The 27985-nt window shown below is 38.6% G+C and overlaps 1 protein-coding gene across 3 annotated transcripts in view; it reads right to left on the bottom strand.

The window, feature by feature from the left end:
* Positions 1–27985, bottom strand: part of Ets65A (DNA-binding protein D-ETS-3) — a 420065-nt gene that overhangs the window by 226820 nt on the left and 165260 nt on the right. For all 3 annotated transcript variants that reach the window (XM_069844799.1, XM_069844800.1, XM_069844798.1), the window contains one exon: positions 26344–26713. In XM_069844799.1, the coding sequence (XP_069700900.1) occupies positions 26344–26689 (346 nt within the window). In that variant the 5' untranslated portion in view covers positions 26690–26713. The remainder of the gene's footprint in view (positions 1–26343; positions 26714–27985) is intronic.

Genomic DNA, 27985 nt, shown 5'->3' with positions numbered 1-27985 from the left:
TGACTTGAAATAGCTAATAGTTTATTTGTATTTACAATAACCGAATACATGGAATAGATGTACTTGTGTTATGAAACGTTAGAAAATGTAAAGAACTTATTTGGGGCCTAACTTGTATTACAAAGAGGGGTCATGCCCGACTATAGGCCTATGCCGAATGGTATTTTCTAAATTCCGAACTTACTATAACTGTTCAGAATAAAAATCAACTGCACATCCATTTGAAAAGGAACCACACCCGACATATTACTTCGGGACCGAACCGACTTTGGCAGACAGAGATAGAGCCACTGTTTTGAGCTGTCAGGTTATGGCAATGTACCAATTCTTCATCATACGTGACAATTCGCCCCTGAGCACGAGTTCTACTCTTTCAGGGGCGAGCTAAAGTTTTTCTGTATATATTATATTTTATGTTACAATTATTCACTGCGGGCTAAAGCAGGGAGATGCACTATCACCTTTACTTTTTAACTTCGCTTTAGAATATGCCATTAGGAAAGTTCAGGATAACAGGCAGGGTTTGGAATTGAACGGGTTACATCAGCTTCTTATCTATGCGGATGACGTGAATATGTTTGGAGAAAATCCACAAACGATTAGGGAAAACACGGAAATTTTACTTGAAGCAAGTAAAGCGATCGGTTTGGAAGTAAATCCCGAAAAGACAAAGTATATGGTTAAGTCTCGTGACCAGAATATTGTACGAAATGGAAATATAAAAACTGGAGATTTATCCTTCGAAGAGGTTGAAAAATTCAAATATCTTGGAGCAACAGTAACAAATATAAATGACACTCGGGAGGAAATTAAACGCAGAATAAATATGGGAAATGCATGTTATTATTCGGTTGAGGAGCTCTTATCATCCAGTCTGCTGTCAAAAAATCTGAAAGTTAGAATTTATAAAACAGTTATATTACCGGTTGTTCTGTATGGTTGTGAAACTTGGACTCTCACTCTGAGAGAGGAACATAGGTAAAGGGTGTTTGAGAATAAGGTGCTTAGGAAAATATTTGGGGCTAAGCGGGATGAAGTTACAGGAGAATGGAGAAAGTTACACAACGCAGAACTGCACGCATTGTATTCTTCACCTGACATAATTAGGAACATTAAATCCAGACGTTTGAGATGGACAGGGCATGTAGCACGTATGGGCGAATCCAGAAATGCATATAGAGTGTTAGTTGGGAGACCGGAGGGAAAAAGACCTTTAGGGAGGCCGAGACGTAGATGGGAGGATAATATTAAAATGGATTTGAGGGGGGTGGGATATGATGATAGAGACTGGATTAATCTTGCACAGGATAGGGACCGATGGCGGGCTTATGTGAGGGCGGCAATGACCCTTCGGGTTCCTTAAAAGCCATTTGTAAGTAAGTAAGTATGTTACAATTATTAGCAAAATAATAAATAAATAAATTATCCTCCATGGGATTAGAGATAAGCTGAGACCCTATCCACTCTGAGTTGAGTCTGTTCAGGTGTCAATTCAAGAGATACAGATCTATAGTTTCCGATCGTCTTAATATGGCGATGTATTATATCTTTTTAATTCCAAGTTCTTCTGACAACCTATGAATACTTTTTATTTTGTTTTGTTCCAAAACTCTGCGTGTATTCTCAATATTCCATACCTTAACTCTTTCGGGATGTTGTAAATCTTTAATGTTTTCCTCTCCATTATTGAACGCTGGAACCATCTTCGGGCAACAGGCTCACTAAAGACACCTTAACCCTCGACTTCACACATTTTTTGAACCGAGACAACAGCTTTATAATTCTGTTTCTAGTGTTGCTGTACAAGGACTCAAATCTCAAACTTTATTACCTACATTTTATATTTGTATTAAAAACTGACGACTATCACATGCTCATAATACGCAATAATAGACTAACCATAGTGTCCTGTAAATTGCATTGCCCAACTAAAGGAAGTCATTAAAATCTCAGAAAACACCAAACTTAAAAAAACGGCATTACTTATGATACCTCATACATAGGCTACTAGAACTATGTATTATAGGCTACAGAAAAATTACAAAGTCTTTGTTAATGTTGTAGCAGCTTATCCATTTCGACTACTGAATATGGCAACATGGAATGTTATTACAATTATTAACAATAAAAATAATAATAACAATAGGAGGAGAAGGAGCGGCGGAGAAGCCCACTTGGTAATGAAATCGTCGTCCCGCTCACTTCCTGTCTTCCTCGCGGGACGCACACCCGGCGTCTTTTCACTGCATTGATTAATAGTTAAAGTGTAGTGTTGGTGGTGGCACCCCACTCCGAGGGGAGATTTACTTTATCCGATAAAGGGGAGATGCGGGGTCCCGCGTCACACAGGGGTGACTATCGCCGACGTAACACCAGCTACCATGAAGACAGGGAGTAGAACTAAACACAACTTCTACTACAACGTCACACTGCTCGTGATAAACACATTCCGATATCTTCCTCAGTCGTTCTCTTCCGACTCTAGAAGTGTTTTTCTATTTGTCTTTCATGAGGTTATTGCTGTCCTTACCCACTTTTAAATTTTTCGCATTTGGCCGTCAGTTTTTTACCTCTTTCTCAGTCCACCATCCAATAGACTATGGCGTTATTACTTCGGGTGGAACGTCAAACATTTCTGTATATACTACAGAGTGAATAAAAAGTCTAGAACCATATAAATATCTTCCACATGCTTTATTTTCGATTACTATAGGTGTTACCAGTATTTGTAAGACCAAATGCTCTACAAGTGACACATTCGATTCTATCCCTCAGCTATCTCAAAAGCCGCCATTTTGGATGCAACTTTGAAATTTTAAATGGAAAGACGATCATGTAGGTACTCAAAATCATGTCAAATTTTCTGAAAAAAAAAAAAAAAAAAAAAAACAATGTGCAATCCGTTTTGAGATATCTCTAATCGTTTTCAAGTTATTTAAAGATAATTGTCATAACGACACAAACATTAGAATACTGCATCTACGGGTATTTTATAACATGGTACAATAATAAGGATCCCGGTTGGGGCAAGTTACCTGGCTGAGGTTTTTTCCGGGGTTTTTCCTCAACCCAACAAGAGCAAATCCTGGGTAACTTTCGGTGCTGGACCTCGGACTCATTTCACCAGCATTATCACCTTCATTTCATTCAGACGCTAAATAACCTAGATGTTGATACAGCGTCGTAAAATAACCCAATAAATAAAATAATAATAAAAAAATAATAAAGAGGCTTTGGAAAAGGTATTTTTATGCAATAATTCTGGTAATTAATTTTTCCTAATTTACTGTTTGGTTAACCTGTAACAGTTTCAATGCATTGTTGTGATTATTTGAAGCTTTCCTACAACAAATTTCTCGATTTTCGTGATGGCATTATCGAAAGAGGAAAAAATTGATATCATTCTTCTGGTAACGCCTATAGTAATCGAAAATCAACCATATGAAATATATTTTACATGATTTCAGACTTCTGATTTACCCTGTATGTTATTTTACAAAAAAAAAATGAATAATTAAAATTTATTTAAAAAAAACTGACTGTCCTTCTAAACTCGTTCTTTCTGAATTTAAAACCTATAACACTGGAAAAATAAATTATACACATATACTTTTTGAAGTATTACCACAAAAATAGCAAACATTAGACCTTTATATCTACTATTTACTGATGTTTACAGTCCTAGACGTAACATGAATTTACCATTAAATTTTCACATCGGCAGATTTGAAACACAATATTGGTATAGAACGAAGTTTATAAGTTATAACTCCATATCAAATTGCACCTTAAATCTTCAACATTTTCCGTTTTTAAGTTCAATAAAACAATTAAAGATCTCTTTATAAATAATATTTAAACTGATTCTATGTATAAAGTAGTTGTGTTTTGATTTAATTTTTTGATTGTTTTTATACGAGTATATTATATTTTTGTGTATTAACTTTTTTTTATTTCTTGTACTTATGTAGATGGAACACGAGCTTTGTCCATACGGTGTTTCTGATTCTTTATATTATCGTATATTAAAAATCAAAATACGATATCACATTCTTATTCGAACCTAAAGCAGCCATGTTCAGCGAGGTGCAACAGTGACGTAGGATATTTGTAAGCGTGTGCTTGCATGTAAGTCTGAGGTGCTACATCACTGTTGCACCTCGTTTAAAGGCTAGAAATGCCTGCACTGAACATGCCTGCCCTAAAGCTTCGTTTCTTGTGAACCAGGAGTTAAGTTTAATGTTTTTTTTAGATATTGTAGCCATACGGTTACATAATATTCCGTCATTATAAAGGAAAGTTGATTCTTAAATGTGTTATTCGGTAGACTACTGAAGCTTATTTTCAACAACGCACATTTTAACCTTTTCTTAAAAGTTGAGAAAATTTTCGTCAGGCAGTGATAGCCTACACAACTACTGCTTTAAATTAGGGTATTGTGAATAGGCTATTTGTTTTAATACGATGAAAGAGTAATGGAACGGAGAAAAATTCTCTCTGGCACAGGGATTTGAACCCGGGTTTTCAGCTCTACGTGCTGATGCTTTATCCACTAAGCCACACCGGATGCCCATCTCGGACGATTCTGTCCGACACCGAGATGGGTATCCGGTGTGGCTTAGTGGATAAAGCATCAGCACGTAGAGCTGAAAACCCGGGTTCAAATCCCGGTGCCGGAGAGAATTTTTCTCCGTTCCATTACTCTTTCATCGTATGATGACGCAAAATATCTGCATGGAAATATCATATGTGCTTCGGTACATTAAAATAATATATTTAAGTTCCTTGATTCAATATTTTTACACACTTTTATCTATATTATATATTTATAATTCGTATTTTATTCGTTTCATTTTGATCATACCTACTTCCAAACAGGAAGTCCTCAGAAACTTCCGTGATTACAAACAGGTATAATTTCGTAACGGTGAATATTGTGAAATTCATACTAGCACCATAAGAAGGAAATACCCAAAGAATTACTGCGGTATATCTAACTGCCAGCGGAAGCAACAGATGTCAGCAGCTGTAAATATTGGTTTCGTTCGTTCGAGTTCGCCAATCTTTCGTTATTGCTGCAATGGAATCTCAGTGTTAGTGATTATCTTAACGAAAAACTGGCAGGCAGATGCTTGGTTGCGCTGAAGACCAAGAAGTTTCCAGAAAATCGGCCACCGAAGTCCCCCGACTTTAATTTCTATGAAAATGGGGCTACATAAAAGATATCTATGTATCTCAAAATCTGCAAGAACTGCGACATCGTTCTCCTGCCACTAAGTCAGATACGTTGGAGTGCGTGTGTCGTGAATGGGGATATCGCCTTGCTGTGTGACACACTGAGTGTCTGCACTAAGTTACTCTTTCTGGTGTCATCTTTCATTTGCCTGTTATCACCGACACCCCGTATCTATAATAACTCAGTATAGAATTTTAACTACATATTTTCCGGTACTTCAGCATCAATGACTATCATGGATTAGGTCTTCTGGCCTGTATCGCTTCAGGATGAAGCCCCTTTTCCAAGGATCGCAGTGAGGTAGCCTGTTGTTAGGCATTGTGATACATGTTCATGTTGCTATGGTATCTATGATGGCGGTTATGTTTAATTTCTTCCTGATCGTAACACTGGCCAACAAAAAATTTTTTTTATGTTTCCTGCACTTCACGAGTCAATCCTTACTAATTTTGGTTGAGAAAAACGAATATGACAATGAAAAATTTTCCTTAGCTCTAGTTTCTGTGATACACAATAGGTGGAAGTATTTCAGTTTAACGGATTAAGAGAAAACGATACATTTTGTTCCCCACTGTATTCATTTTATACTTCAAGCACACAATTTTTCGTGGCATTTTTACAAATTTTACACTTTAAAAACAATTTCAAACCAGACATTCTGCATTAATTACAGCAGAAACAATATGAAATTCACAGTCACAGCAACAATATCTATGTTCGTAACTTACAAACAGCTGAAAAACATTAGTATTTTGTTATTTGACAGATGTGCCAACTACCAAAATAAAATTTCCCCCAAATTTCCCCCAAACTGAAAATGTTGAATCTAAAAAATGAAATGTCACTTTATCTCCAAAGCAAGAGTAATCTGTCATTTTTATGGTGATTTTTTAATTAAGCAGGTGGAAATATATAAGAATTAGCTATTTTTGAGCCCGAAACATTTTCATTGTTGGGCAGTGAATTAGAGTAGGCTATATCCTACCAAAGCCTCTGCGACTTCCATTCTTCGAAGTTGTCCACACCATGTATAATAAAATTGAAATTTCTAATACTTTATAAAATTTCAAAATTATCTCTGGACGGACTTTTTTAAACAAAGGTAAGGTAAAGATAGTCCCTTTTCATGCCATGAGGGCACTTCGGAGGCATGGAAGTAGAGTCTCATACTTTCTTGACCTCGGCACTAGAATAAGGTGGTGTGGTTGGCACCACGCTCCGACCGTCTTTTACCCACGGAAAATGTCCGATATTCAATTTGATAGGAGGCTGAGTGAACCTCGTGCCGTTCTGGAGAAAATCCCGTCACCACCGGGATCGAATCCCCAACCCCGGACCTTTTGGTCCATAGCCAGCTGCTGTACCAACTGAGCTACTTTTTTTTTAATAATGTCGATTTTTTCTATCTAAAAGTTGTTGAAATTTGGCTAATATGATGTCTGTATGTCTGGAATTTATATAAGAGAAAGAGAGAGAACAACCCAGGTAGGTGAAAGCATTTAGGCCTACTTGTTCCACACTAATGTTATTAATTACAATTTTAGATCTTTCGTGTTTTTTTTCTTTCGAAAGCAATTATTTTGTTTTTTAATAGAAATTATAAATTTTAGCTACCTCAAATAATGTAAGAAGTTCTCTTCAGAATTATTGGCTGGAATAATCTGGCCTATATTAAGAGGGACGTTATCAATCATGAAGTACGTAGTTAGTTCAGTTCATGAATATAATAAGCAAGCATTTTCTTAGATGTCGCAACACACTCTGAGCTTCCAGTGCTGCATTATTACGGTATTGGCTTCTACAAAGTTGCATATCGAGTATATAAACAAGTGATCTGTTCTATAGTATTTCTATTATCTGTGAATTTCGAACTGGCGGCTCAAGGCCAAGCAATGGGCTGCATTTGCAACGTGTGCTTACCCCTATCCTCGACTATTCTCCTCAACTAAAGTCAGCTGGGACAACCGGAATTACCAGTGCTTCAGTTCAGTGACTCGTGTGTGGTTTGTACTTCTGTACAATTCGAAATGCACAGATAATAGTAGATTATAACGCTTATCGGCCTGATTCACTCTCGCACTCGGGTCAACACGTAATTGCTGTCCTCGGAATGCTTTACTCACTTGTGCAGATATCAAATCTCTAGGCCTACTAGTCTCTTGGTCAGTTCGTCCGTTTTCTTCGACATCTATCCTCAACTCAGGGTGATGACCACTTAAGCACGGCGAGTACGGCCAGAGGATGCTTGCTCTGGCTGTCGACCTGTTCACTAAACGAGATTTTTTTCTGTTGAACGCAAGTGTAGGCTGCAAAGTTGTGCGCTGAACATTTAAGAACAAGATTTCTTTGAACGGCGCGCTTCCGTGTAATACAGTAGAACCTCTATCATCCGCGGTAATGAAAGGGTTGAACTGAACGGTTAATCGAAAAAATTGGATAATCCGTACTACAAAATATTTTCATAAATTAAGTGCATATTTTCGTAATTTGAAATTCGTACCATATTGCAACCACTAGTGTCTTCATACTACACAATATTATGCTGGTTATAACTAATGAAAACAGTGAAATACAGTAATACGTAGCACTTTATCCTTGTTTTATTCCATTAAATCCTGCACATTTCTACTGCCAATCTCGTATTCTGATAGGAGATGAGTCATGGATTTTCCTTTCCCAAACAGTTCAACACGTATTCTTTTGACATTTTGCATAGAAAGATTAAATGATGCACGGGTTTGCAATTGTGTGGAAATATTTGGGATCATTTCTTTGAGAGCAGATAGTTACTATCTTACAAGTTGTGAAAAACAGCCCCTTCCAAAAGTAAGTGTTTCTACTGCACTGCCAGCAATGGTAGCATTCCTACTACATACTGTGTAACGGTAAAGGCCGGTAATAACACTCTGTACAAGAAATGGGCACTAACATAATATACGTACTGTAACTTACTTCGCATTTTTCTGCAGCAAGAGAGAGAGAGACAGAGAGAGAGCGAGAGAGAGACAGTCGGATAATCCACCAATCAGTTAATAGGGTGACGGATAATCGAGGTTTTACTGTATGCAAAAAAAAAGGAGCTGTCCGTTACTAAGCAGCCGCTGTCCTGCCTCGCGCCAGCCACGTCTCGTCTCCCTTCGTCACACCCCTGACCCTCGCCTGCTGGAATTAATACCGGATTGCATATGTTAACCCGACCAAGTGGCAAGTGGTGCCAACATATCAGTCACAAATTACTGAATGTAATCTCTCGAAACATGTTTACTGATCCCTTAACATTTCCACTTCAGTACTTAAGGAAAAAAGGATCTAACGCACAGTTCCGTCAGTCTGTTCCCCTCATTGAGTGGGTGTCGCCAGCAATTAGTAAACCAGCGGCGCTCGTTTCTATCTGAAAATAAGACAGCTAAAACAGTAATAATAGCAATAAGTTAGTAGTAGTAGTAGTAGTAGTAGTAGTAGTAGTAGTAGCAGTAGTAGTAGTAGTAGTAGTAGTAGTAGCAGTAGTAGCAGCAGCAGTAGTAGTAGTAGCAGCAGTAGTAGTAGTAGTAGCAGTAGTAATAATAGTAGTAGTAGTAGTAGTAGTAGCAGTAGTAATAATAGTAGCAGTAGTAGTAGCAGTAGTAGTAGTAGTAGTAGCAGTAGTAATAATAGTAGTAGTAGTAGTAGCAGTAGTAATAATAGTAGCAGTAGTAGTAGTAGTAGCAGTAGTAGTACTAGTAGTAGTAGTAGTAGCAGCAGTAGTAGCAGCAGCAGTAGTAGTAGTAGCAGCAGTAGTAGTAGTAGCAGTACTAATAATAGTAGTAGTAGGCTAGCAGTAGTAATAATAGTAGCAGTAGTAGTAGTAGTAGTAGTAGTAGTAGTAGCAGTAGTAGTAGTAGTAGTAGCAGTAGTAGTAGTAGTAGTAGCAGCAGTAGTAGCAGCAGCAGCAGTAGTAGTAGCAGCAGTAGTAGTAGCAGTAGTAATAGTAGTAGTAGTAGTAGTAGTAGTAGTAGTAGCAGTAGTAATAATAGTAGCAGTAGTAGTAGTAGTAGCAGTAGCAGTATTAATAGTAGTAGTAGTAGTAGCAGTAGTAGTAGTAGCAGTAGCAGTAGTAATAGTAGCAGTAGTAGTAGTAGTAGTAGTAGTAGTAGCAGCAGTAGTAATAGTAGTAGTAGTAGTAGCAGTAGTAGTAGTAGCAGTAGCAGTAGTAATAGTAGTAGCAGCAGTAGTAGCAGCAGCAGTAGTAGTAGTAGCGGCAGTAGTAGTATTAGTAGTAGTAGCAGTAGTAGTAGTAGTAGCGGTAGTAATAATAGTAGTAGTAGTAGTAGCAGTAGCAGTAGCAGTAGTAATAGTAGTAGTAGCAGTAGTAGCAGTAGTAATAATAGTAGTAGTAGTAGCAGTAGTAGTAGTAGTAGTAGTAGTAGCAGTAGTAGCAGCAGCAGTAGTAGTAGTAGCAGCAGTAGTAGTAGTAGCAGTAGTAATAATAGTAGTAGTAGTAGTAGTAGCAGTAGTAATAATAGTAGTAGTAGTAGTAGTAGCAGTAGTAATAATAGTAGCAGTAGTAGTAGCAGTAGTAGTAGTAGTAGTAGCAGTAGTAATAATAGTAGTAGTAGTAGCAGTAGTAATAATAGTAGCAGTAGTAATAATAGTAGCAGTAGTAGTAGTAGTAGTAGCAGTAGTAGTAGTAGTAGTAGTAGTAGTAGTAGTAGCAGCAGTAGTAGCAGCAGCAGTAGTAGTAGCAGCAGTAGTAGTAGTAGTAGCAGTACTAATAATAGTAGTAGTAGTAGTAGGCTAGCAGTAGTAATAATAGTAGCAGTAGTAGTAGTAGTAGTAGTAGTAGCAGTAGTAGTAGTAGTAGTAGCAGCAGTAGTAGCAGCAGCAGCAGTAGTAGTAGCAGCAGTAGTAGTAGCAGTAGTAATAATAGTAGTAGTAGTAGTAGTAGTAGCAGTAGTAATAATAGTAGCAGTAGTAGTAGTAGTAGCAGTAGCAGTATTAATAGTAGTAGTAGTAGTAGCAGTAGTAGTAGTAGCAGTAGCAGTAGTAATAGTAGCAGTAGTAGTAGTAGCAGCAGTAGTAATAGTAGTAGTAGTAGTAGTAGCAGTAGTAGTAGTAGTAGCAGTAGTAATAGTAGTAGTAGCAGTAGTAGCAGTAGTAATAATAGTAGTAGTAGTAGTAGTAGTAGTAGCAGTAGTAATAATAGTAGTAGTAGCAGTAGTAGCAGTAGCAGTAGTAGTAATACTATCAGACTGTCAGGAGCATTAGCTGTACTACCGACAGTTGCAGTAGTAGATTTATTAGCAGCAGAAGCAATTTCAATAGGAAAACATCATGATTGCTAATGTTTGGCCAGCAGTGCTGTGAACTGTAAGAGAGCGGTTAGTCTATAATCCCGCGAATAGTTGTTCGAGATGATGTTTCGTCCTTCGCGGTTTTTAAACTCTTTGGGTGGTATTCATAGACATTTCGCAGCACGCGCTACGAGCGTACTAAGCTAGCCCCGGCTATCCACTGGTTACTAGTACAGAATTCAAATCACATCCTATCGCTAACACTGGTTTATGAATACGAAAAACGCTGATCATCCACCGGAAACCCGCGCTAAAAATGTCTATGAATACGGCCCTTTATTTCTTAGAACACATTTTTCGACCTCGTTTATAGGAAATTAATTTTGACAGAAAAATATTATTTTCATTGTTTTATTTCTGTAACGACTGGGGTTAATTTTAAAATTTTAAAGGTAACTGTTACCGACATTTGTAATTTTCAATTTTTAGGTAACTAATGTAGTGTATTCCTGTGTTTACTGCCGTGATGGACAAAATAACATAATTATGAAATGTCGTCCTTTACAAAAAATCTTAAAACTTAACACTTCTCGTGTAAAAGATTTTAATTGAAGACGCTTAAAGACCTACAAATGGAATGCATACAATGAAACTGGTACAACATAATATCAGGAGTGAGACAAAAGTCACTTCAAATTCAATAAAATGTTAAAATACAGGAGTTTTGTGTCATTCTTTTACGAACAAAGAAATCAGATTATCTCTAAGGAATGCCGTTCACTGCAAGGCAGTGTTGTGTTTTACAGTAACATCAGTTCAACGTCGTTGGCGTTCGGAGAGCTATGAATTACAAGTCGATAATGTTACGGTTTAAAGAAAGTGGATATCCCAATATGCTACACACTGATGTTCTGCTATAACAAGTCCCAACAAGAATCTCAGACTACTGTCCGCAGAGTTGGCTATGCCATACACAACTCTAAGGCCCGATTGTATAAAACTCCCTGACTAAAGATCAATTTTGATCGAAGATCGAAAAGTGAACCGAGTTCAGACACTTATTCTATTGTATAAAACTTTTCTGCGATAAAATTACCTTGGTTCAAATGCAATCTAAGTTCACGTGAAAAGGATTTGGCAACATCGCATAAACAGGTGAAATACGTGATGCGCGGACCATGTTATACAGGTTTGTTCAGTGTTGCCAATCTAGCGACTTTAACTCTGTTTCAACAAAAATTTATTTTAACTTTTATATTGCTTAAATAGGGATTTAGTGACCTTTTTAGCACCCCATAGTGACAAAATTTAATCTTTCTTTGTTGATAATGAGAAATCTAGCGACTTTACAACTACTTTTTGGCGACTTTCCGTATTACACTCTGTTGGAGACACTGTTTTTTTGTGCAATGTAAATAATGGCGGACAATAAGAAGAAGGTTGACTGTTCTCCAAGTTGTTATCATGTTATGGTGTTTGATACTGCTAAACATAATAAAGCTTTATAAAACGACAATTTTCGTTTAGTAATACAGTTAATTGAACATTTATGAATGTACCTATCATATCCATTAATAATTAATGGTTGTTATAAACATAATATAATTATAGGTTATGTTATTTGATACTGCTGAACACGATAGAGCCTTATAAAATATAAGAATGTTTGTGTATTAAGGCAAGAAATTGAAAGAAATATATATAAATGTACCTATCATATCTATTAATATTAATAATAATGGATATTTTATTTGCACAATCTGTCACTCGTATATTTCAAACAGAAAAGAAATAACTGAACTTGGATCATCTAACTAAATCGAAGAAATTTCTTCAGTCAAAGTTGACTTTAGTTTGAGACAAATTAATCTCAGATTAGACTTTATACAACACAAAATTCCAAGTTCAGCTGAAACAAGGATCAATTTAACCTCTGATCTAAGATTAAATGGTTTATACAATCGGCCCTAAAAGTGTAACCTTACACCATGAAACGTGTTTAGGCATTACGCGTTGTGAATCTCCAGAAATGGATCGTCCTCTGGGGTCCGCAGAGCGGTTAATGGGGGACAGCGAAGAAAATGTCGATCAGTATCGACGCTGCATTCTGGTTAGGTTCTCTTTACAATCCCAGGGCCGTGTCCGCAGTGGCGTGGCTTGAAAGACAAGGTTTAAGAACCCAATTTCCTCACGGGAAGGAGTTGAAGGAAAACATCCGGAGACAGACGTGGACACGCGGAGCGCAGCTCGACTCCCGGCTGAACCCGCTCGCTTCTTCCCTCTTAAAAATGGAACAGCTTATTCTAATTAATTCTCGAATATTTTTCTAATGAATCCTGGATTGGAGTGGAGCACTTGGCTAAATTGCAATTAAGATAAAAATACAACAGTTGGGGGAGAAAAAGTTTCAGCGCAATGTTCCCCGCCTCCTTCACTTTTAATTAATGAAATCCATTTTAATTTCAGAATAACAAAAAAAACCCTCCAGCAGCCTCCCGCCCACTAATGACCAAAGAATTTTTTCCTCTTTCTTTTACGTCATTTTTCTAAGTTGCTGGTGATTACCGGGGATGGGGGAGAGGGGGGGGACGGCGCTGAAGACGAATCGCACGGCGAGGCGAGGCGCTCTGCTTTATTACCGCCTCCTCTCGTCGCACTTCTTTCCCTCCCCCGCCTGCGCTTCCGGGTTGTTGCCATGGAAACGCGCTGGGATGCGGGCTCCTGCGAACGAGCGAGCCACAAGAACCCGTCCTCCGTGGAATCCAGGTTCGAAGCCAGGCTTGGGCCTCGTGTTGCCAACTACAGTGATACCGGTACGACGAGGAATAGAAGCACCTACGAAATCGAACCCCTCCCCCCAATTGTCTTGCTAACTGCTAGGGGTGAGCTCCCCAATTAACATTTTTGAAGAACAAGCAGCTCGTATCGATCCGGCTCCACATGGCAGGAGGCCCTGACTGCCGCGTCTGCTGATTAATTTCATACTCTTCTTCTGACTTCTCTGCTCCGATCTGAGTGTCGTTCCTTGGTCTCTTCTGTCTCCTCTTGGCTTGTATGACATTGATGCTTTTGGTGATCGGGAATGTCTACGTGTAATTTTCATTTTTGTATGCAAGTTACTCATCGATTTCTGAAACAATAATTTAACTTGTAATTTTGATATTATAATTTCATTTCTTTGACCTTCGCTCATGTACCAAAGCACCAATGGAGCGCAAGAAAATGTATGGAGTTTTAAGCAATCAAAGCCAACTATCAACTGCAATCTTGTCGCACCTGATGCTCATTTCTTTAGTAGCTTTTTACACCAGATGTTGAGATGTTAAATATTTTCATTCCCGAACACAAGTTTCAACGTCACATTGTTGATATCATCATCATCATCATCATCCGTCACGAATTAGGCCTCTATAGACCTGTTTCGGCCCCATCTAGCAGTCTTCTTAAAGGTCTTCCTGGTCGACGATGTCCTCTAGGTTTATACTGCATCATAATTTTTGGGATTCTTGAATTTTCCATTCTTCTTACATGATCTAGCCAACTGAATTTGTATCTGCTGATTTTTTCTTCTACTGACTCTACTTCTAATTGTTCTAAAATTTCTTCATTCCTTTTTCGGTCTAAAAGAGTATATCCTGCTGTCCTCCTGAAAAATTTCGTTTCCGTTGCTTTCATTCTGTTCATGTCTTTTTTCTTTAATGTCCAAATCTCGCTTCTGTATAAAAGGGAGGGTAATGCTAGTGTATTGTATATTTTTATTCTTTTAGATTTTTGTACTAATTTAGCTTTTAATGTATTGTTTATTATTCCTAGAATTTGTGTCAATTTGGTAATTTTCTTGTTCACATCTTTTTCATTTTGATAAGATATTTCACAGCCCAGATAATTGAAATTTTGCACTTGTTCGAGCCCCACTACTGGACTACCTAACGATAAGGCTAGTAACCTATCTTAGGGAAAATTACATTACTTTCAAACCTCAAACAAGCAGTGTAAGGACAGAAAATTTGATTGTTGATATCTAACACCATAATTTAGCACAACAGAGATAACAATGAACTGAATATAATATTCATTGTTTCCTTAACAATGCAGTGGACCGTGATGGCCATGCTAGCAAAAATGTAGCTATAGTCCCGACGCTGTTATTTCCGGCGTGACTCCGCCTCTTTGCTTACGTGTTCGAAAGTGAAGGCTCTATAAAGTCTAGGTAGGTAGTATCGTTCGCCATTTTTGTTCTTACGTTGCCGAGCTACCATACGAGGAATCTATTTGCCACACCGTTAAACATTATCATGTCGTAGCTCCTATGATAATAAATCAAACGCACTGTAATTCAGCAAATAATTGAGCGGCAAATAACGTCTTCGTGTGCTTTCTGCGAACGCCAACGAAAGAGCCAAAATGGCGGGCGATTATATTAAGTATTTATCAAGCCTTAAGAAATGAAACAGCGAATCACAAGACGCACAAGTTTAAATGTAGCCGACCTGCAACGCGATTGGCTGCCGGAAATTAGAGCGACGGGACTATACATATTAAATAAATCTTTATTCATAATATTATCTGTTTCTATATGTTATAAATTACTTATTAATATATTGGCGAAACAATCTTATTCAAATATCACAAATATTTGATTAAAACAAATATTTATGTAATACAATTTCGCTGTTTCACTAATAATAATTTCAATAGCAAATGTCAAATGTTTACTCTTGAATTTCATATAACAGGTCAAGGCCATGCTGGCCAATGAAATATATTAAGCTAGCAACTTAAATATCTTGTTAACAGTAATATAATTTATCTTATCTTCTTGTTATTAGTTATATACAGTTCTTCTAATTGTTCGCGAAAAAGTCTTATTCAAATACCACACGTGTTCTCACTCCAGCTATGGCAAGCAAATCTTGCTGATCCTAAGAATGGTCTCCCGAGCTGCTTCCAGTTATTATTTTTCTCTTTGATTTCGGCTGCCTCAAGTAATTATTTTTCTCTTCCGTTTAGGCTAACTCTAGTCATTATTTTCTTCTTTGTTGAGCTGCCTCAAGCCATTATTTTTCTCTTCCGTTTAGGCTACCTCTAGTCATTATTTTCTTCTTTGTTGAGCTGCCTCAAGTCATTATTTTTCTCTTCCGTTTAGGCTACCTCTAGTCATTATTTTCTTCTTTGTTGAGCTACCTCTAGTCATTATTTTTCTCTTCCGTTTAGGCTACCTCTAGTCATTATTTTCTTCTTTGTTGAGCTGCCTCAAGTCATTATTTTTCTCTTCCGTTTAGGCTGCCTCTAGTCATTATTTTCTTCTTTGTTGAGCTGCCTCAAGCCATTATTTTTCTCTTCCGTTTAGGCTACCTCTAGTCATTATTTTCTTCTTTGTTGAGCTGCCTCAAGTCATTATTTTTCTCTTCCGTTTAGGCTAACTCTAGTCATTATTTTCTTCTTTGTTGAGCTGCCTCAAGCCATTATTTTTCTCTTCCGTTTAGGCTACCTCTAGTCATTATTTTCTTCTTTGTTGAGCTGCCTCAAGTCATTATTTTTCTCTTCCGTTTAGGCTACCTCTAGTCATTATTTTCTTCTTTGTTGAGCTACCTCTAGTCATTATTTTTCTCTTCCGTTTAGGCTACCTCTAGTCATTATTTTCTTCTTTGTTGAGCTGCCTCAAGTCATTATTTTTCTCTTCCGTTTAGGCTGCCTCTAGTCATTATTTTCTTCTTTGTTGAGCTGCCTCAAGTCATTATTTTTCTCTTCCGTTTAGGCTACGTCTAGTCATTATTTTCTTCTTTGTTGAGCTACCTCTAGTCATTATTTTTCTCTGCCGTTTAGTCTACCTCTAGTCATTATTTTCTTCTTTGTTGAGCTACCTCTAGTCATTATTTTTCTCTGCCGTTTAGTCTACCTCTAGTCATTATTTTCTTCTTTGTTGAGCTACCTCTAGTCATTATTTTTCTCTGCCGTTTAGTCTACCTCTAGTCATTATTTTCTTCTTTGTTGAGCTACCTCTAGTCATTATTTTTCTCTTCCGTTTAGGCTACCTCTAGTCACTATTTTCTTCTTTGTTGAGCTGCCTCAAGTCATTATTTTTCTCTTCCGTTTAGGCTACCTCTAGTCATTATTTTCTTCTTTGTTGAGCTACCTCTAGTCATTATTTTTCTCTTCCGTTTAGGCTACCTCTAGTCACTATTTTCTTCTTTGTTGAGCTGCCTCAAGTCATTATTTTTCTCTTCCGTTTAGGCTACCTCTAGTCATTATTTTCTTCTTTGTTGAGCTACCTGTAGTCATTATTTTTCTCTTCCGTTTAGGTTACCTCTAGTCACTATTTTCTTCTTTGTTGAGCTGCTTCTAGTCATTATTTTTGTCTTTGATTTCGGCTGCCTCTAGTCATTATTTTCTCCTTTGTTGAGCTGCCTCTAGTCATTATTTTTCTCTTTCGTCTGGGCTGTTTCTAATCACTATCTATCTCTCTCTTTTGTTTGCTCTGCCTCTACTCATTATTTACCTATTTCGTCTGTGTTGTCTCTATTCATCATGAACCGGTTCCTTCAAATTATTATATATTCTTGTTATGAACAAATTACTTTTAATTATTAGGCCTACATGATCTCATATAATCTTGTTATCAACAGATTACTTTCAATTATTACATGATCTCGTGATGAACCAGTCCCTTCAAATTATTAGATACCTAATGTTGTCATCAACCGATCACTTTCAATTATTACATGATCTCGTGATGAACCGGTCCGTTTGAATTATATAATCTTGTATTATGTAATCTTACGATGAACTGGTCTCTTAAAACTATTACATAACTCCGTGGTAACACCGGTTCCTTCAAATTGTATGTGATGTTGTGATGAACCGGTCCGTTTCAATGTGTTTCCAGAAAAAGTACAGATTCAGAGTCCACACCTTGAGTCATATTTTTCAGGGCAGTTGACATTCACAACACAGAGTGAGATTCAATTCGTGCCTACAGAGATAGAGCCACTATTTCGGGGAAACATATAGGCCTAACTATCTCAAATAAGAATATATTTCATTTGTTAGGGCAAATCGCAATATAGCGAACGTAGAAGCTCCGCCCACGACCCCTTCCACGTTTCCCCTACTAGCTCACCAGACACTCTACGTGATTGGCGAGTGTTGTGTCGAAGGCACATTTCATGTGGGTGGAGATAACTTCCCCTACTGGCGTTAACTATATTGCGATTTATCCCATTTGTTACATTGCGAAGTGAACATCATCAAATAAATTTATTTTATTAATTTTAGAAGGTTATTTTACGATGCTTTATCAACAGCTTAGGTTATTTAGCGTCTGACTGAGATGAAGGTGATAATGCCGGTGAAATGAGTCCGGGGTCCAGCACCGAAGGTTACCCAGTATTTGCTCATATTGGGTTGAGGGAAAACCCCTGAAAAAACCTCAACCAGTTTATCAAATAAATCTACTGAAAATAGTATCATGACGTTTCCATTTTTAAAAAAGTGCAATGTCTTCATGTTCATAAAACCTTATTTTTTACTGAATTTAAGAGAATATAAGCGATTTTAAGTTTTACTGACTTGAAGAACCATACAATTGAGGGACCTGGCCAGATAAGGGCTTAAGTCACAATTAAGGTATTTCCATAAACTGGTAATCTCTGCCACTGTGTTCATAAATTCTGACTTTTGCAGATATGAATTAAACCATTGGAATAATATGTTGCTCAAAAGTTGATTTTGAAGATAATATTTCTTCACATCCCGCTGAGTTAAAGAGATAATCTGCATATCAGTATTCGTGCCTTATCCTTTTCTCTGATCAGACCCTCAACTGTTCACTTCATTATCTTATAGTGATTAGTTTTTTTCGACATATGAAAACCTTGAGGGCAGACACGAAACTGCGGATCGCTCGGGTGAAGTACGGCGGTGTGATGTTAATGTAGTAGGATAGACAGACATGATTCGATTAAGAGGACGAGGGGGGCGAGGGGCGCTTTTCGGAGGTAGCTCCGCCCCGCGCTGGAGTCGGTTTTCCTAGCTGCAGTCCCTCTAATGAAACACGTAATGGAATAGGGATATTTGTAACGGGCGGCGAATTGATTGCTGGGGTCAGCTGCTAATTGATCCCGAGATTGATAGTTCGATCTGCTGCAGATTAATTGCCGCCATTCCGCCGGCCGGCCGGCCGGCAGTTGACGCAGGAGGGGCTCCGCGGCATTGAAAGCTCCAGTCACCAAGTTCGCCTTATTTTATTACAATCGTCTTTTTGGCTTTTCAGTTTCTTTTTTCAGATATTATTCGTTTATTTCTCATTTATCACAGAACACTATGGTTCTCTGCCATTTATATGTATGGGGTTAATGAACAGTTTTAAAATCGTGGGGACTTCGTTACAAAATTAAGTTCAGACAAAAAGCATTGTTTCATTACTGGGAGAGTAAGGAACTGAAGTGACCAAAACTGTCACGTTATACTGTAATTTACCTTTTATCTTGGAAAGTACTCAACCAGAAATGACCAAATTTTCCAAAAATCTGTATCTGTCTGTCTTGCATCTGTCACGTTTTTTTATTGGGTTATTTTACGACGCTGTATCAACATCTAGGTTATTTAGCGTCTGAATGATATGAAGGTGATAATGTCGGTGAAATGAGTCCGGGGTCCGGCACCGAAAGTTACCCAGCATTTGCTCGTATTGGGTTGAGGGAAAACCCTGGAAAAAAACTCAACCAGGTAACTTGCCCCGACCGGGAATCGAACCCGGGTCACCTGGTTTCGCAGCCAGACGCGCTGACCGTTACTCCACAGGTGTGGACGCATCTGTCACGTGATTTTCATTGTGATTGGATGAACTGTTTAGCTATACTGATAAGTTTTTTGAATTCATGTTTTTTTCTCGGTAATTCAAAACATCGGTTTTAAAGCACATTTTCTCAAAAACTATCATAAGCAGAAGTGTTAATATTTTCTCACACGTGTTAGCAGCAACATGTCATAAAATATGAGGAACAGAGAATCTCATATCTTCATTACCATCATACTAAAAAACGTATTTGGAACGTTCACCTGTTCACCATTTTTAATAGAAAACATATTTAACATTCAGTATGAATCAGTCTTAAGATGTGCCAGTTGGATTGCTCGTTACTGGTGTAATACAGTGTGATAAGCATCTGTGAAAAATTTAAATCATGTTGGCCTTGTAGTTTCTCAGAAAAGAGAAAAGGACATTGAAGTAGTGTAACATGCTTCAAAACATGCCATTTAAGGGGCGTAAATGATAATTTTAATTATATATATATATATATATATATATATATATATATATATATATACTTAGAAAAAAAACTGCAAATTCAATTTAATTAAAAGCGAAAAATGCTAATTTTAGTCGTTTCCTTCCTTCAAAAAAATAACGGGGCACATTTATTAATATAACACGTTTGTCTTTTTTAAGTTATTGACCCAACACAGGGCTCACGCCTCAAACCAATTAGAACTTCATTCTTCTCAAGACGTTCGTAACTCTTATTAATGTCCGGACAAGGAAAACAATTGGGGCGCTCAGGACAAAAATGGCCCAACCCACAAAACTATATTTCCACTTTATCTCTTTGTAACAATGCGCGAAATGCGATACATAAACGAAAATTGTCCTGAACTCTCATGGAAAAACTGGGAATGTTGATTAGGCCGATTTGTACTTTTAAGAGAACAATATGAGGAGCTCTTTAAAGCAATAAACTCGAAGGTTAGGCCATTTGTCCGTTTAGCGCCTGAATCATCTTGGGGAATATATCTGAGAAAAAAAAGAACATCACAACGTGCAGTAAAATAACTTCTTGGAGATATCAGACACTGAAATGGTAAATGCACACACCGATTTCTCTTCCATTCAAAGATATTCTTTCTTAAAGATTACTTCATAATAAACAATCTATTAAAGGTCAGTACGGTATGTACTGGTCGCCTAAAAATTAGGTTTTCACAAATCTCGCAATTTATTACAATCTCGATGTAGGAAATCCAATAAATGCGATCTTATAAAATTTAATACTTTTAACGGCGCTGCTAGTAGTATACAATACTGGATTAGAAATAGCTCTAAAACATACTTGGGTTTTATAGGACAATAAACTGAAATAAAGTAGGGAGATCCTATCCGGACGCATTTAACAGTCTATTTCAGCTTAACAACTGACGATCTGAAATGACAAATATCCCAAGTTCAGTATTTACCGAATTTGACTTTTTATCTGTGTTTTGCAGAGGCTATCATCCCGTAAAAAATAATATCCCAAGGTCGACTCGAAGCCCGTGTTTTCAAATCATACTAATATTTATTTCAATACTCTTAGCCCTACATGACAAGCCTGTATAATTTTCATGCTTTCCTGGAAACTTTTATTTCAATGGACTTTGGATGTTTGTCAATTCAAGTCTTCAATTTACATCTGCCGACATTAATTTTATTACCCATTGTTTTCCTATCACGATGTTCATTTTTTGTCATATTTAACGACGCTTCATCAAATAATAGGTTAATTAGAGCCTATAAAATGCATGATAGCAAGGTGGTATTTGGCGAGATGAGGGCGAGGATTCGCCATAGAATACCTAACATTTCATCTTACAGTTGGAGAAAACTTCATAAACTAAAAAAAATCAGGTAATCAGTCCTAGCGAGAATCGAACCCACTCCCGAGCGCAGCTCCGGACCAGATACAATATTGTTCCAAGCTATTCCTGTAGGCTAGTGCTTCAACCAACTTAAGTAAGGAAACAGCCGTCCAGCATGATAGTCCAGAGCGCCTTACTTCCAAATTCAGTCACAGGCATTTATCAACCAAAGTCCTGGACCTTCAACGACTAGTGTCAGGAGCGGTGAGAACCAAGTTAAGTCTAATGGCGGTGTGCAACTGTGGGCTACGAAACCACTGTTGGAAAGTAACCGTGGTTAAAATATAATTTCTGTGCATCATTCGTAATCACCTGTTACTTACACATGGTTAGCTGACACTTCAAATAACTAGGGAAAAGTCCGTAGCCATACACTGTTTGTACAAAGTAACAAAAGGGAAGTATCCGAAAATGATAGTGAATGTCTAAAAAAAAAAAGACTGCGCTTATCCGTTCTAAACATTGAAACGAACGTGTCCTATATTTATTTAGTATTTGACGCTATTACATGACTCGGTTGCATTTTATTTTTCAGTAATGTTAGGTTGAAACCCTACAAAATAAAAAATAAAATTAATTATATCCCAACGGGAGTGCAAGCTTAATTACTAGATTTAAATATGCATGGCATCGGTAATATGGAATATCCATAAGGAAAAGGATGAAGCACTGACCACCAGGAGATTAATACAATCCAGGGTCCAACCTACGCCAAGGAAATGTGCAATATCCAAAACCTCTGCGACGTAGGAAAAGAGAGATACTATATAGCGTTCCGTCTTAAAAGACTTAAAATATCAGTTGCAAAGAATCGTAATGTAAGCAGCTGGTAAATTAGATAAATAAGATTGCTTCCCTTTGTTGGTAATTGCCAGTGATCCATCTCTCGCAGCAAAAATTACAAGATAGATTTCGAAAAACGAAATCCTTCCTGAAATTTCCTGTCACGTAGACTAATTCCTCATAAGAAGTCTCTCTTTTCACTAACGAAACTCCACATTCACCATCATTCCCAATAATTTTTTATTTTATTGGGTTATTTTACGACGCTGCATCAACATCTAGGTTATTTAGCGTCTGAATGAAATGAAGGTGATAATGCCGGTGAAATGAGTCCGGGGTTCAGCACCGAAAGTTACCCAGCATTTGCTCCTATTGGGTTGAGGGAAAACCCCGGAAAAAAACCTCAACCAGGTAACTTGCCCCGACAGGGATTCGAACCCGGGCCACCTGGTTTCGCGGCCAGACGCGCTGACCGTTACTCCACAGATGTGGACCCCCAATAATAATCGCCTTCAAAATAATCAGCTACGGATTTGGCTGCCATTTTACTACAAAAGGCCTACCAATCACTGGTTGTCTCCTTTAACAGGTGAAATATGACCGGTTAGATATTACAGTGTTGAAGTGCGAACTAAGATCGATGAGCCACAAAATGCTTAACCAGGAGTTAGTTAACAGACATTGACGCACGTGGTCGTCAGACAGGAGCACTCCCACAAGGTGAGTCAGGTGCTGCACCGTGGCGATTTCTTCGTCTCCGTGGACGCGTGCAGTATTGATTGCAAGTCGTCAGGAAGAAGCAATATGAGGGCTGCAGACCCGGCTAGCCGGTCGACCGCTCTGAAAATTTAATCACGGCTTCCGAACCCGAGCTGCGGCCATCCTTCAGCAGCAGCAGCAGCCGACCAGATGCATCATAATGACCTTCTTGCAACCTGACGAACATACTCAACACATCTCTTCAGTGAACCTGTTGGTGTAGGCCTACTTTATGACTTGTATTTTTTTTCTTGTCTTTCTTTTTCAAACATATAACTTACCACCACCAATAAATGTCCACCGCTGTAGAGTATGCATATCTGACAGTGAAATGAGTGGGCCCGGGTTCAAAATCTGGTCCGGACAAGTTACCTGGTTGATTTTTTTCCCCCGAGGTTTTCATCTTCAACCAACGGAAGCAAAATTGCTGGGTAACTTTCGCCGTTTGACCTCAGAGTCATTTCGCCTTCTTTAATTTCCACTTCATCTATCGACCGAGGATGCAGCAGGATGTAGTATCGTGACTTACATACAGATGACAACGTTCTATCTAAAGCAGCTGTAGAAATCCCAGGGACGCACGGACAGACCTTCCTAAACGAACTTCGTCGGAACTAGATGACGTGCAACTGAATCGATAGACGACATTAAAGAGTGAATCGCGATCTACAAGTCAATATAAGATGCAGCAGGATGTAGTACCGTGATGTGCATAAAAATGGTATCAATCTGAGGACGTTTCATAACTCTCAGGAGGACGGAAGGGCGTTCGTCGCGGATTCCGTCGGACCTGAGTGTTGTGTAACTGTATCGAAAGATGGCACCAAACAGTGAATAACGATATTTACAGGAATGTGACTCTGCGGACTTCAATCATCCAATCTAAGGAGATTAGATCAGCACTTAAGCCTCAGGTGGCGGTACCTTCCTCCACTATGTGGCGCTGCAGCCCATGAAGAACCTTGACCTCCCTTACTGTGCGTCCGTTTGATCACGTCGCATTCCGGTTTCCCCATCCGTTTTTGATGGCCCCTCTGTAAAGGCTAGTGGTTGCACTGTCTCAACACTTTCTTGAAAAAAATTGCTGTTCGGAATTGGACGTCTATGTAATATTATACAACTGTTCAAAATAATGGAAAAAAGGGCCGTTAAGTAACTGTCACGTGATTTCTCCTCTTTGAGGACCCTGAGACATAACCACTCGGACGGACAGCAGCAGCAAAGCATGCGACTCCATTCTATCTGTTGCTGTTCTCTCCCAGTCTTGGTGTCTGTGACCAGTCACACATTAAGTTCCTCATTATTCGCTACTCCCCTGTACTAGGTCATCAATCTTCCTAAGAAATCTTAGTAAGCATGGTAAAAAAATTGTACATGATATTGTTGGGTCAAATGCCTGAAGATGCCCAAGGGCGAAAACGTTAGCACATTAATTGTCTATGACATTCAATGAATATTTACATTTGTAAGTCTTGTTAATGTTTTTTAAACTATGATCAGTCATTTAGACTGAATACTAAAATAAACATTATACTGCGTGTTCAGTTCAAAGTGTGTCATGGCTCGCTGTATGCCGTCATGTGGCTAGTCGATGAGCCTAGAGAATTCAATCTTCCTACACTTCCGAAAAGGCGTATTACCTTTCTGCCAAAGAAGTTGCCTAACAAGTACGGCGTTCATTCTGAAGAATACGTACCGATACGTACGGTAACGGCGGTAGTGGAAGGAATATGAACTGTTTGGAAACACGTACTGAGGTGAATTTTTTTTCTTACTGTCGGGATATGGGGAGAGGGTTAAGACGATTATTATACTTACGTATTTGTTGACATTAACTTGGACGGTCAACATGGACACGGAGCATTTGATTTGTGTTGTGGAATGTTGCCGTACGAAACCGATGATAACAAATACCCTGCGTATGACTTGTCCGCGCAAAACACAGCTCGAAAGAGGTTATGGTAGCACACAGACCGTAGAGACCGCCATCTGTTGCTACGACGTTCAAGTTATACCGTACACGTTCTCAAGTTCAGGTTGAACGCATTGTTTAATAGGCAACTTCTCTGACATAAAAGCTGAAACTCGCTTCAAATCGCTGACTCACAACAGTGACATCATGACACACTTTGAAATGAACACTCAGTATATTATATTACATTTCTAAGAAATGTTCTCTCCCGGCGTTAAGGGTGCACTCATCTGCACTCCTGAGGACACGAGTTTAACTGTCGGCCTGATCACAGTCTGCTCTTGTGTGTTAATGCTACCCTAACGTTAAAGGAGTTCTCATCTTTAATTTCGTTCTTATCTGTAGGGTTACATCCTAAATATTTAAATTGTCCAATTCTGTAAATTTGGTACTGAATAATAACTGCATCATATCTTTGATGTTTTGATAGTCTTCTAGCTGCATAGTGCGTGCCACTATATCTACGAGAGTGATCCCAGCAGCAATGCACCGCCTCCTAGTATAAAGTAAGGGCCTATCCGCACTTTATTTAATGACGCGTTGGTTGCACTGGTTATTCAGCGTATAAATTCAGAGTGGGGACAAATACCCCAGAAATTTTCTGAGGAAAGGATTCCGCGTTACGACGCTAGTCCTTAAAGTCGGATCATAAGCTGTGAGTTCCGTTTCGTAAAACATCCCTAATAGAGGGCTTCAGACAAAATTTATCGGCAATTTATCATTCACATTGAATTTCAACGCTGAATAACGTCCGCAGTCGAAATAATCGTTAAATAAAATATTACCATTATTGCTCTACTCAAGATAGCTGAAGACATTCGTGAAGCTATAGACAGACGTGAAATTACTGTATTGACACTAATTGACTTCAGCCGAACTTTTGATACTGTCGACATTGACATATTGATTTCAAAGCTAAGATAGATGCATCTTTCTGAGAGTGCAGTCACATGGATGGACTCCTACCTTCCCGACCGCCAGCAAAGTTTATATCATGACAATCGTTCTTCTTCTTGGCGGCACGTGAGAGTAGGTGCCCCTCAGGGGTCCGTACTAGGTCCTCTGCTTTTCACTCTATGTATATATTAATGAAATTTCTTCAGTTCTAAAGTCAATATCATTTGTATGCGGACGACTTTCAAGTATATATACACTCTCGGTCTGATACTCTTAATGAACATTTGCCGAGTCTCAATGACGATCTTTTGTCAATTAATAATTGGGCAAGAAAATTTGGGCTAAATATCAATCCAGATAAAACCCAAGCCATTCTCTTAGGGCAGCAGAGGCTTTTATCCTCTATTAATATGAACTCCCTTCACCCTGTATCTCTCAACAACAAAATAATTCCTTTCAGTGCTACTGTAAAAAAAACTCGGCATCTATTTCGACTCTAATATGAACTGGAATACGCAAATCAGATATATCTGTAGAAAAGTTTTCTCTATCATTCTTTGAAACGCCTGTAAAATTTCCTTCCTACTAAACTCAAACAAATTCTAGTGCAGACCCTTGTAATGCCTCACTTTGACTACTGTGATGTTTTATATAGCGACCTAAGTGCTGAACTTTCTCAAAAATTTCAACGTGTACATAATGTCTGCGATATGACATCATGACTCTCGGAAGACCACTTGAACAGGACTCACTGTGGGTGCGCTTGTCCGACACGGCCGCCGGGGCGTCGTCGCGCCGGGAGTCCTGCAGCGGGTCGTTGGCGCGCGGCGGCGGGGCGAACGGCGTGGCCGCCAGGTCGCTGAAGGCGCTGGACGCCGCCAGGTAGCTGCCGCGGTCCTGCAGCGCCGCCTTGGCCTTCTCCACCGACTGCTTGAGCTGCTCGAAGGTGGACGAGTTGCAGGCGAAGCGGTAGGCGCAGCCCGCCGCCCAGTCGCCCGCCGCCGCGCTCATGCAGTCCTCGCTCTTGATGGCGGGCGGGCACGCCGACACGCGCTTCAGGTCCAGCGCGCTCTGATAGGAGCACGAGCTCTCGTACATGCCGAGGTCCAGGGCCAGCTCCACCTGCAGCAGAACACATAGACGACATATATCACTGATTGCATCTGGTGTGTGATATATCAATTCATATCAATTTTGGATTGTAGAATCTGAAACGACCTCCGGAACTGCTGTAACACGTAAGGGTTTTGAGATATTTTAGATTTTACATGAATTGTTTAATATCTTTACATTGTTAATGTTGACATTTTTTCGGGGATATATATAATAATCAGAATTATGATGGTTAAACTCTGTATTTGGATGTAATACATGGTGGGAGAAATTTTCAAAGAGTCACTGTATGGCAGAGATATTTGTCTGGTAGAGGCGAATCAGATAGCGACGCAACGTCAGCCCTGTAGTCTAGTTCGTGCTGGAAAGTGCTTTTGTTGGTTTAAAAGAGTTTTTATGTTGTCAAGAAAACTTTAGTAGGGTTCTAAGTGTTATGTTATGCTTGAATTTAAAATGCTCCATATTTACCAATATCGTATTATTGTCTGTGTATCTAGAGAATGTGACGTCATTAATTCAGCACCCCAAAATTAGGTAAATCCACCCATTTAAACACCAGATACACGACAAAAGTTTCAATTTGTCGACTAATGTATTTTACACGATTTTCTACGCGGCGTAATAAGCTATTTTCATGGAATAGGGGAAAATGGGGCAAGACGGGGTACTTAATTTTTGAATGCTTTTATTTGGTATCAAATAATGTAAATGTATAGGTTTTATGACATATATGCTTTTATTACACTATAAACAAGTAAAAAATATGGATTTCGAGTGAAATCCGGTCATTATAACCTTAAAATAAATTAGTTTTTCGAAATGTGTGTTTTGCCCCTTTCTGCCCCAGGTATGGGCCAAAATGGGGTATCTATCTTTTGTAATAATTAAGTGGCAAAAGTGACCAAAATTATATACTGAAAGTGTGACTACTACAACATTTTACAAGTTTACTTGAGAAAAAGTCATTCGCAAATTACGCAAATGTGCTTGGCATCCTCGTCTTCACTATCTACTCCTGCGCAACAATTGTGAGCCCATTTCAGACATGATACGCATCTAATCCAACCTTCTTCTGGCAAACAACAGAACGAACAACCCATTACAGGAGGTGAAATTTAATTAAATATGACGTGGGGCAGGACGTACTGCCCTGTTATGCCCCACCCCGTTTTGCCCCACAGTCACAATTTATAAGTTATGAGGTATTGGCAGGAAAAATAACGCACGAAATTTAAGAAAGTTTCGGAATTAAAAGCCAGATAAGCACTCTATAATATGACA

The sequence above is a fragment of the Periplaneta americana genome, chromosome 14 (genome assembly GCF_040183065.1).
Source record: "Periplaneta americana isolate PAMFEO1 chromosome 14, P.americana_PAMFEO1_priV1, whole genome shotgun sequence".
In the NCBI taxonomy this organism is placed as follows: Eukaryota; Metazoa; Arthropoda; class Insecta; order Blattodea; family Blattidae; genus Periplaneta; species Periplaneta americana.
This window is presented reverse-complemented; position numbering and strand designations above follow the sequence as displayed.